Genomic DNA, 12,561 nt, shown 5'->3' on the forward strand with positions numbered 1-12,561 from the left:
CAGGAAAAACTTAAGCCACTAGGAGACAATTCCATGGGATAAGCTGTGTTTCTTCTCAGAAATGCATTACAAGGAGGGGACTAAGATGCCCTCTTCTGTTGCTTGTGAATGGTCATACAGAGACATGGTACAATTTGTCTGTTAGCAGAGCAAAGCCCATCACCACCTACAATGCTGAAGTGCTGGCATTGTTGTAATAATTTAATATATAACATTATCCAGTGTATCTCCCAGAAACTCAGCCTCTCAAACAATACTACAGAGAGTAGTTGCTACAGTAGTCCCACTGGTTGCTATAGGAAACATGGAGTATCTCTGCACAGAAATGGTGTTTAAAAGTTTTGTAACTCTCTGAAGATTTAAGTGAGACAACTGCTTGAGAGGTAAGATGTATAGTCGAGGGGGCAGAAGACAAAGCAGGCAAGTGAGTAAAGTGACCAGAAGCAGGATCACAGTTGACTTTACACAAATCCAGTGCACCTGCTGTTCTCCACAGTGCCAGCTACTCACAGCTTCATTCAAGCCAATTCTCTCCACTCTCTCTACTCCTTCCTACCCTTCCACCAGTCTGCATTTTGGTTCACAGCCTCACACCAGTCTTGACACTCTCCTGACTTTAGTGAGCCGGCTCAGGCTGCTAAAATACATCCGAAGGACACGAAACTGGGCACTTCTTGTGATGTTCAATATCCTGCCAGCTCACCTCCCTTTGCCAGCTTCCTCCAGCAGCATAAGTTTCAACACTGGTGTAGGAGAGACAACAACATTGAATGGGAGGGCACAGGGAGAAAAGAGTATGGTGCTGTGGAAACACCAACTGTGATGGACCTTAAAACATCCCATAAACTACCAAAATCTAAAATCACTGAGAAAAAGATAAGTTATAGCAAATTATAAGTATGCTGAGTAGCAGGGCAAATCATTCACTTCATAAGCAACAAGACTAATTCTTAACAAATATTATTCTAACAGTAGCTGTGCATCAGCATTTATACAGGTGTTCAACAAACCTGACAGTCTCTTATGTTCTAGAGGCAATCTATGCATTCTACATAACCACTTTATGTTTATTTCCAGCCATTTCACTGGGACTCGTTCTTGCTGCAAGCACTCCTTTTGAGTCTAATTTTCATCATACTTATAATTTTGAAAGTCCATCCAGCCAGTTTTCCAAAGGCAGGCAATATTAAATGAAACTAAATCTATATAAAAATAAATCAAAACTACAGGACAGAACCAATCTGTAAAGTGAGTAGAGGGAGAGTAATACTCAAGTCAGAAAGTAGAAAGCAAAACTGTGAATCTGAAAATCAGAGCTTTGGAAGAGCTGCCCAATTTTCCTGGAAGACATCCTGTTTTCCAGCCATTGTTCTTTTTAGAACAATAGTATTTTTATGTGTTTGTCTTATTGGGAGGGTTTTGGCTTTTATTAAGAGAAAATGATTGGGTTAGGACACACCCTCAATTCTGAGTGCACCACTGAATAAGCTTTTGAAAATTACCCATTTATAGTACAACTATAAGCCACCTAAACTTCTATAACTGAACCACAAATCAAAATAACTATGTAGTGACTTGTGCTAAAAGTAAAATCATAACTAAAACTTTGGAAACTGAGTATCTGGTAAATATATATAATGTTAACATAATGAGAAGTATGCAAAGAACCTCACAAATCCTGACTGTTAATCCAGTGCTACCTTCTCTCTAGCATTGACACTCGGATTTAAAAGATTGCTTCAAACATTAGCATGCACATATTTCCCTCCCTTAAAATCTCCTACATATCTGGACATTTTATAAGCTGATGAAACTTCTAGCACCTTCTTCACAATAACAACAAAATACAGTATATAAAAAGGTTTCATAAGATGTAAGAACTCTTGAAAGATCAAAAATTTCATGTATTACTCAGAAATATGAGACTGGTAAACTCATAGGCCATGTTGCCTTATATAGTCATTAAGTCCAGCAAACAGATGATACAGAGCAAGAGGAATTGTTGCCAGTTACTTTAGACTGGAAAATATGAGAACAAAATCTAATGCTAGCTGCCAACTAATTCCTCTTCTCTTCTAACAAAAATAGTTAAGAAAAGCTTTCTTTGGCTGCAGCCACTTGCTCTCTAGTAAGAGAACAGAATTTGGTTCTTGCTATAATAAGCATTATTTTACATTTTTCTACCGAAGTCAGAAAAATAAACACTGAGAAAACACAATGCAGTGGGGAGAAGTCTGCTTGGAAAAAGCTGAACAGCCATGGATAACTGTCAAAATTATGGGCTACCTTAGATTATTTGTTGAACCATTCACCCTTAGGCTTGCTCAGACCTTGATCACTACCTTAGTTTTTAAATGAAAGGAACATGAAAAATACTTTTAACATTTTTGTAACTGAATACTTTTGGGGAGAACTTAACTTTTTAATAGTCCAAGCTGATACTCCACTCTACTTCCCATCCTTTTTTTTGTCCCAAGAAGTCAGCCAAATCCCTAATAAAGTGTCATGGGGATAGGAGCAAGACAAATTTACTGTGGGCAAAGTATTTCCCAAAGTTCAGAAACTGACCCCAAATGACAGGTGTTTCACTTGGTATGTTTTCAGTTTCTTCTCTCAAGTGCAATCTGTCCTAGTTACGCACTTTGCAGAGGCATCACCCTTCGAGTGGATCAGGGACAGAAAGGACTGGGCACAGGTACCAGACTGAAAATCTACTGGAGAGGGCTCTGGGAGTACCAGAAGTGGAAAGTTTGGATACCTCCTACCAGAGCAGGATGCTAGGCAGCAGAGCAGTGCCAGGAACTGCTTATAGGGATGCCTGCTGCTGATCTCTCCCTCCCTACCATGGCCAGCTTTCCTACCTCTCCCCCAGAAGGCACCAAACAGAAGCATCTGCAGGAGGTACCCCAGGGAAGCAATCCAAACATACTGGGTCAGGTCATGGCTCCAGCACAGAGTGTGTCAGAATGGCTTCTGCAGAAGGACTGTACAAAGCAGAACTGAGAGAGACAACACAAACAACAGCTAGAACACGGAGAAAGGTTATTCCTGTAGGGGAAAAAAAAAAGGCAACGCATCCATTCACACAGCTACACTTTTCCTCTAAACCAGAATGTTTGCATTTAACTTGTTTATTGGATGGTCCCTGGAATGAGCTGGGGACTGTAGTGAGTATGGAAATTGTTTAGGAGAGGACTAAATAGCAAAATAATATCAGAGAGTATGCTAACAATAATATAGTGCAAACCAGCATAAGACAGCATTCAATCCTTGTCAGGGCCATGCTTACTTTGTTACTATAACATGAAGATTAACAGATGTCCTACACTCACTGCTCAGCCAGAGGGTAAAAATGAGGTGAAACTTAAGCAGACATCTCCTCGTGTATAGGCTCACTTCAAAGAAATCTGTGGAAATCCAAATTTAGTTCATCCCAATGTACTTCCTCAACTATTTCCAAATAAGAGCAATGATGTTTTATCAGTTTTGCATGAACTAATTCACTTTTACAAAAACACTGACTTAATCAGTCTCAAAATATTTCCAAATCCTTGCATATTTTACTAAGATTTAAGTCTCCATTCATTCTACCCAAGCACACATGGTTTCTCCAGACAGATGAAATGATCCAAATAAATAACATAAATGATGCAAGTTGTTTCTAGGCCATACATAAACACCCAAAACCAAACCTATCTTTTCAACAAGGTAGCAAAAAATTTATCATAGAACATTTGTTCTTAAGAACTTATTACAAGAATGTGATTTCTTTGAAGAAAAAAACATGCTTTCTAAAGTTGAAGAATTCACTCTCACCCCCCAAGCCTTTTAAACCAGACCAACTTCTCAGAGCTCCGGACTGCTGATGAAACCAAGATGATCAATTTGAGATGCTTCAAAGTGTCTAAACCCATACACTTGTAATTTGTGACCTGCCAGTCAGAAACTGTTAAACCTTGACACCGTAAGTTTTATGTTTAAATACAATATATTGAAGAAAAGCTTCCAATGGCAAATATACTTCCAACTAAGAGATGGAAACAATTAATTTCTTTAAAGAAGTCTGTGTAGCGTAAGAATTTCTACATTGTTCACATTTTCTATTAAGCTCTCTTCCTGATACAGTACTGAACTTCAAATTGCTGAAACTCTCACACACACATACACAACATCAAAGAATTGTCCACCAGCCAGTCAGTGTGCAATGTGTATTATGTCACCCTTTATATTTTTATAAAACAAGATTTGCTGAAGTGCTGTGCCTAAAACTGAAAGCATTTGAGGGCTGTCCTCTTGTTTACACACGCCAGTCTGGCTGTATCATCTTCCTACCAGCAAGACCTTGTGGGCTCAACTGTGTTTTACTATTATTCCTGCCCAAACGTGCACTTGGGCCTAGCACACTTTCCAGCTAAATTCTGTTACCTTCTCTCTCCTTTCCACTTCTGCTACTGTCATGATCATTTTGAATTCCAATTCCACCTCACTATGTGCTTTATCCACCCTCATACTTGGGTCACTGGTAAACGTAATAGAAATTGCCCACTTGCAATCTAGGACAAAAACTTCACAGCAGGTGGGTCATTTCCCATTCTAATTTAATTTGTGCTAACACTGGCACTGGTTTTCTTAACGATCTTGCACAGATTTTGTGAAATTTTAAGTTAGATCATGTACCTACAGAATGTCATGAGAACACCAACAGAAGCTTTTTTACAAGCAATCTAGATGGTAACTTTTGATCTTGCCTTATTCAGAAGGCTTGTAATAAAAGTTTGACAGCTTTGACAAAACACACTTCTAAATTCCAAGGTAGTTATTATCCATCTTGGTTCCTGATAGCATTCATAAAATTTGTCCACTGCTTATCTGTGAAAGCTCAACCAAACAGTAGTGATTTTCCAAATTCTTTCCTTTTGCTGCTTAATTCTTGCTCCATCATTTTCTAACTACCGTCATCAGCACTGTCAAAAAATGTAGAAAGGTAGAGAAAAGTGCTTACAGGTTTCCTGAGGAAAAAAAGGGATAGTGCTCCAATTAGGGGCATGTCTCCAATTAGTGGCTCCAGGATAACCCTCATGGTGCCATGGATCTGTGGAAAGGGAAGAAAAAAAGACAATGAAATTGACCTTAGTTCAAGTTTTAAATAAAATTTATTTGCTGGCAATGCTCACACTTCTAATTCATTAAATTCTTGATTATGGAAGATATATATAAAATTTTTTTCTTACTTTACATGTCACCCAAACCCAAAAAAATTTACACAAGCACTCAACAGCTGGGCTTAAAAATTCATTACATTCATCTGTATCATGCAGTGTCATGTTGGTGGCAATTTCCTAGAAGTGTGAAGTAGATTATTTCTACAGCTCAACGTAAACAAATTTGACACAAGAAGCACAGCAGCATCCACAGGTACTAGAGCAAAAGCAGGTAAATGCTTATAGGTGTGTCAAGACACACATGCAAAAGAGTTAATTCTCTTCCTCAGGGAGAGATCTGTTATCAGAAAGTTAAGGAAACCTCAGAAAGAATATCAAATGGAAAGACTACTAATTGTAATTGCATCTAAACCAGTAATTCTGTCTGACAGTGAGATATTAAATGAAACAAAATTTTAACATCTGTGGTGCCTTCATAAACTGAGCAACACTTGAACACATGACACATCACATTGTCTTGATGCGAAATTATCTCCAGCTTTTCCTATATAAATGTTATATATTTGAAATAGTTCTACATCTTAAAGGAATTTGATCTTTTAAGTCATGTTACTGAAATTACCATGCAATATCAATACTATTTAAATGAGAAAAAAAAAATAGTAAGCTAGAAAACTACAGTTTCTTTCTTATAGATTATTTCATCAGAAAATAATGACTAAGTGATATGAAAATCAAAAGAAAAAAATTTAATTTCACCTGTATACTTTTCACACCAGCTCTGCAGAAGTATCTCTTGATCTCCAAATCAATTTCACAGTTTCCAACGAAACTAAACCAAAAAAGGAAGTATACATTTCACTTTTATGGACTAAATTGCAATAAACTGTTGGTTCTGTTTTGCACTGTCATGACAATGTATTTTGTATCTCAGTGTATGCACAAAAAATGCACGTTGAAATATCAGAACATAAAACAATGTCAGTCTGCTAAAACATCCCCTTCAAAACATCACCACTGTCATCAAAATCACTCAAATACCTAGGTTTGCTATCATCTCCAGAAGGATGCATAACAGAAAACAAGCAAGAGGCCCAACTTTTGGGAAATAATGGACACAGAACTCATACTCCATTTCACGAAAGCTCTCCACAGATCTCATTGATAGCAAACCTACCCAAATTCATGCTCATCTAACATAATCATGAGAAGCACTAGACAGAAATGCGTGTTATGCTAAAAATGAAACTTGTCTGAAATATTCATAGACTTGCAAAGCCAGTCGTATTTAGAATTTCAATAAGCAGGGCATGCTGAGCTGAATGATCCTCTAAGCAAGTTTTATGCCAAAAACAGTTGGGCCCATTCTGAAGGGAGAGAAGGCAGGAAGCAAATTAGAGAATATATTAAAAACTATGCAGATTTTTCCCTGAACAGTTCTTGCATCCCGTTTTTGGGGATGCAAGGTCAAGTGATTGGAATTTCCCAGATGCTGCCCTGTATTTTAGATTTGTCAAAGACGGTAAAAAGAAGTCCCATCTATTTTGCCCATGCTACAAGGCTACAAGATTATTCACACACAACTGAGGCTTGGATTTTTAGCTACCCTCCTTGAAGTTTCATGCAGTTCAAGCAGAGCTGAGCTTTTTTCCAAGAGCTGGTACTGCTGTGAGACACACTGGTTCTGAAAACCAACAAATTTTGAGAGTCAACAAGGAGTTCAGAAAGAAAGCTTGAGACTCTGATTTAGTAAGGAATTGGTCAATGATTGTACAGAATGAGAGCTAAAAGCAAAACCCAACAGGTTGAATACCATGCTCCAGATAGGGAGAGGTGAGCTGGATGAGGACACTGGCTAAGTAGATAGAGGCTGTAACAGAAGGACAAATGAAATCTGAAGAGCTTTCTGAACAGACTGCCTAGGTAAAGAAAATGGAAGAAGGAACCAAGTGGGATGGAGATGAGGCAGATTAAAGCCAGACACTGCTGGAAGGAGAGGCAAAATGTTTCCTCTGCAGGGCATCCTGTTCCAGACTCTGCAGCAGAGCCCAGTTTTCTGCACATTAGTTCCTCAGACCTGGCCTGTACAGTGAAACACTGTTAGCTGTGTTTGGGAGTATGAAGGGATGTTATTACAAAAATGTTTGGGGAATTGTGAACAAAATGGAATTCCTCTCTTCATCAGCCATTCTAGGCTCAAGTCAATATAAAATAAATTACTCGCACAATAAGAGCAGAACAGCAGGATTGCTGTTCCTCCCCCTGAATCTGATGGCCACAAGGTACTAGCAAAAGAAAACAAAGATGAGAGCTCCTGCATTCCACATATCCATTATCCAAATGATCTGTAACCTCCTCTACTCTGTGTGTGGCGGTGCTGTCTTTCGGAATTCAACAAATGCAAATCTTATCAATCCCTTAAACAGAAATAAACAATAGCACCAAGACTTTCCTGTAAACATCCATCACTGGAATTTATTTTTGACTATTGAAAAGATAACACTATGCAGAATCCTTTTTGTTCAATGGCCAGTTTGGGGAACTGGAAGACAACAACATGATGGGGTCTATGTCAAAGGAAGGTGACAGTTGCTTTCCTTGGAAAGAATGTAGTGTGACTGTACAGTTTAAAAATAGGTGCATAACTTCTAATACACAATTTAAAACGATGTAATTTCTATTTTTAAGCCATCTAACTATATATAGACATAGTAGGGATATATATAAATACACTCCCACATATTTATATATAGTTGCATAACAACATGACACAGAGAAGCAAGGTCAATTAAAACCTGCAACTGAAACCTCAATCTCAACACTCTGCAGCATCAGAACTATTTGAGTTATGAAGACCGGGGAAGCAATATACTTGTTTGAAAATCCATAACAACATGATGACAAACTGCAGTAAAAATAGTAACAAACTGCATTTGAGGGGACTAAGTCAACAAAATTTAACTTCATAATAAAGCTAAATATGGTGTTATCCCCTAAGATATTTGGCTGAGTCCATTAACAGTCGATGCCTACGCAATTCCACTGTAATATACCATACAACTTGAAAGATCATTTAGTAAGCAAATTCTGTACATTCAGATCATAATATCCCAGAAATATTTATGATCCCTTTAAGGTACGGAACACTGAGATAGATTACAGTTTAATGAGGACACTCTTGCAAGAATATTAACAGCAGCTGTACTGAATAAGAAGAAAAGTGCAATGTACTGCATGTGGTCATTGTAGCCCATGGAAGATATCCAGAAGAAAAAGAACAGAAAATAAAAGGTTAGGACAAAAATATTTCCTATATAACAGAGATATGTGGTTCTGTACACTGGACTATCTTAATTGTTTGTAGAAGGTCTTTAGACCCTATTTTTCAACTGCCTTCTGGCAGTACAATGTAGTGAGTTTCCCCATTCAAGTATTCCACATCTGAAAAAATCTGCCATGTGTTTCAATCTGCAGCCTAAAACTCTTTCAGTGCATCAATTTTTTTGTGTCATAAGAAGCTGAAAAAACTCAGGTTACTAATAATTACTTCTTCAATCTCTCAATCTTTTTTGCTTTCTTTGCTACAGTTCCCATTTAAACTGAGTTTATCTTGTTTTCTGTTGATCCATAACCTTTAACTTCCACCAAGTATCTACTACATTCATGCACTTTAGCAACTGTAAGACTCCTTTTTATTAACAATTTATTTAGATTTTTATCTTCATTTGCTCAAATAGTTGAAATTTTTCCGTTGCCCGTATTTGTCATCAAGAACTAGACTTTTAAACTGTAACATGACTTTTGATAATTTTTTTAACATAAACTCCACAGTAAGAGAAAGGTAAAGCACTCCCTTCACAAATACGGTCCTCAAACGGAACCTTTAAATACAGTCTCCAGTGAGTGCTTTGTGGATTAGCTATTCAAGCTACTTAGAGTGAAGTTCTTAATTGGATCCTGAGATGCACAAAACCTGTCCCGAAGGGTTCTGAAAAATAGTCTGAAGCAATGATCATAATGCACTCAATATCCTTGCAGAAACAACAGAAACTTAACCAAAACACACTCCTTTTGCAATTAAAATTAAAAGCAGACAAAAAAAAAAAAACCCTCAAGGATGATGCAAAAAAATACTCTAGAGTTTCAGAGACACATTGAAACTACTTAAATGTACTGTGGAAGGTCCAAAAGCAAATGCACACACCCCACCACAAACAACTGACAGTAGAAAGGCTAAAAGAAGCCACAATAGTGAAACTGCAGGATAAAAGGGGATTCTTAAAAGAATTAATGTACTTTAAACAGAAAAAAAATATAAATAAAATCAAATCTTTCCTTCCTTCCCTCACCGCACACCCCACAGGGCTTGGCTTCCTACAACTATTCTTATGAATGTTGAAAGAGGTTGTTTTCCTTCTCAACTGTATTTAGGGAATGAAGGGTTTATAGAAAGCTCCTAACTTTAAACTTAGAAATAAATTAAAATTATAATGAACTAATTTAACTGGAGATTAAAATCTACAGGGGTAAATATTCCAAAGGATGGACTTTTCTCCAGCAGCAAGACTGTTCTTTATAATCTTGCAAGACTGCAATGTAAGACAATTTAGGGTTGGTATCTGTATTTGACTCCATATTTAAATGTACCGAGAGACACTTATTCTTCCTGTTACTACTGAGACAATCCCAGTGATAAGACCCTCAGAGGACCTATAAACGAAACTGTTAAAAAGCAAATAACAACATCAAACAGTAACAACTGATATTGGGGGCCAGGGGGGCTCTTTCTTAAACTTGCATATAGAAGCTTTTGAAAAAGAGCCCTTTCCAAATGAGGCGCCAAGGACAAGTCTTAAATATGAAACAGGACTTCCTTTGATGATGGTTTTGTCTAAGCCTTAATTCCTAGAACCTGTGATAGTCACTCCATAGCTCTCGTTTCCATTTTCTTCCTGGAAGCCTATGCCCCTGGCAGTAGGGACAGGCTGTTGGGCTCAACAAGCACCCAGCTGACCCAGCACTATTATTGTTATTTAAACCACTTCAGGGAATTTCTTTCAGCCTTTTAGATTGGATTCTATTGCAGCTGTCTACTATTACCACAGGCCTGGGCCCTAGGGTATATCACCGCATCCCGCAGCCATAGGGAGGAGGAGGAGAGAAGATCCAGCAGGCAGGAATTGTGCAGCAAGATTGATTTATTTAATTATTTTACAAACTCTTTTATAGACTTTTTTCTTCATAATCTAATTGGACAAGGGATCAGCCACCCCTTGGGGTGATTGGCTAAAATCCTAAAACATCCATTGTCAAAATATTTTTCTACTATATCATAAACAAGACTTTTCAAGGTTGCAGGTGGTTTGATTGTTCACATAACTCTGCTACCTCTTCTGTGAGAGAGAAAAGTCTCTCATGGACTTAGAAAATAGCAAGAAAATCCTTGCTAGCAGCATTTTTGTATCTACAGTCTACCACTTCTCTAAGTAGGCTGCAAGCGAGACATATGGGTAGAGATCTCCTTCAGGTCTACATAACAGGACATTATTCCTGAAATTTTTGTACAAACCTACTGGCCTTTTTACTTTTACCTACTTCATGAGGATGAGCAGAAACAAAAAAAAATAAAAATACTATATTTACTCTTGTCTTCCTGTGAATAGTTCTGCTTTAAAGGGAAGAAGTGGTCTTGGAACAGAAACAACTTCTCAAAAACAATTTCTATGGTCTGTTTGTGGTCAGACAAAATTGTTTTCCTGAGGGCTTATATCTGCAGAGGTGAGGCTGCTCTCACAGCTGCTGTCAAAAGTGCCAACAAAGAAAACTGAAGGAAATTTCTCCATTAGGGCTAACACATTCATCCAGTGAAATAAACTCTCAAGAGTTAATCCTGTTGTATTTTGTCCAGGAACACCAATCCCTGGTTTGGATAGCTGTCTTTTTCCTAGAGAAATAAAGTGATTCAGTTAACTAAAGACTGGGCTCTGCTCACAGGTGTAGCCCCCACCTGCTCTGGAACCCAGGGAAGGAGAGAGCAGGATTTTCTCTCGTCATTTTGGGGCCTGACCAGCTCTGCCAAAGCACCAGAGGCTTCAGCATAGCAGAGCTTTAAAAAAATAATTCAAAATTAAGAATAACCACATTCAAATTTTGGAAATAACTCTGAAGCTGAGATGCCCAATGATCCTTCTGGCTACTGCCAGGGAAGCAGTGAGGAACACAGAAGGCTGCTCTTTGCTCGACTGCCAATGACTGACAAATTTGGCCTCTCCATAACCCATGAACAGGCAAAAATACTCACTGTAACACAGACCTATGATGGTCAATTATAAAAACATTTCTGGGTTCACTGACTGAACTTCCAAAAAGCTCTGCAGCTGCAGATTGTGTTGAGAATGACTTGGTTAAACGTAGGGTAGACCTACTGAAAAACCTATATAAAAGGAGCTAGGATGAAATGGCAAAGAAACGTGAAGCGATGAAGCACAATCATTCTGACATTTTACAGTACTCTGAGTAAAGTAAGCACAAATACTTCTGTTGCTATCATTAATTTTTTCTAATACTATGTTTATAAAAAGAATCTAAGTAACTGAGAAAAGTAAAAAACCCAAAAAATCTTACATCTTAGATTTCAGACTAAATTTAATGGCAAAGTATTAGTACGTTAAGGAAAAAAAATCGAAAATAGTGCTTTATCTTTGGAAAGTATTTCTTTATTAACAAACACTACTTTAATAATGAAACCAAACAGAGTTGATATTCCCTTTCCCTCAGATAAATGCTATTTACAGCATGCAGTTTCTTCCTGCATTCATACACAATTAGAACTAACTACATTTGCATAATGAAGCAATTCTCCTTTCAGGCCAACATAACTGGCAAATCAAACAATGTGCATATTATAAAGCATAGACCCCACTGAAATATGGTAATAAAGTTTACCTGATTTGAAGATCCAAAATGATCTGCCTTTTGTCCACATTTTCAGTGTACACTTTTACACCATTTATCCTCAGAGGCTGGAACAATGAAGCAAGTAAAAGTTGGATTCTTCTACAGAAGTATATTAAACTCTTAAGTTTGAAATAAAGGCAAAGACAGGCACATTCAGGCCTGAAGTTAAGAATCTACTATAAACATTAAAAGGTGTGAAGTAAAGCTATCAATTTAGTTTGAATTCTTATTTCAAGAGTAAAAATTACCTTTCTGGGATCCACTTAACCACAATCCTTCTGGCAATTACCCTGGGTATAGACCACTAAACTTCAAGATTTATAAAATATTTAAAAATCACGCTTTCCCTCGCCCCTGCATAAATATCCGATTTTTCTGTACAGGTGTGTGTCTAACACTCCTAAAGCATTCTTTTCTGTGCAACTACAACAACAAGTTAAAT

The 12,561-nt window shown here is 37.6% G+C and overlaps 1 protein-coding gene across 1 annotated transcript in view; it reads right to left on the reverse strand.

Annotated features, from left to right (window-relative positions):
* Nucleotides 1-12,561, reverse strand: part of LOC309580043 (extended synaptotagmin-2-like) — a gene marked incomplete at its 3' end in the record, with an annotated part of 60,642 nt that overhangs the window by 15,119 nt on the left and 32,962 nt on the right. The window contains exons 4-6 of the mRNA XM_082293732.1: nt 12,108-12,184; nt 5,922-5,994; nt 5,003-5,092 (exon numbers count right to left, since the gene is read on the reverse strand). Coding sequence (XP_082149858.1) covers nt 5,003-5,092; nt 5,922-5,994; nt 12,108-12,184 — 240 coding nt within the window. The remainder of the gene's footprint in view (nt 1-5,002; nt 5,093-5,921; nt 5,995-12,107; nt 12,185-12,561) is intronic.

The sequence above is a fragment of the Coloeus monedula genome (assembly GCF_965178545.1).
Source record: "Coloeus monedula genome assembly, chromosome: 1".
NCBI lineage: Eukaryota > Metazoa > Chordata > Aves > Passeriformes > Corvidae > Coloeus > Coloeus monedula.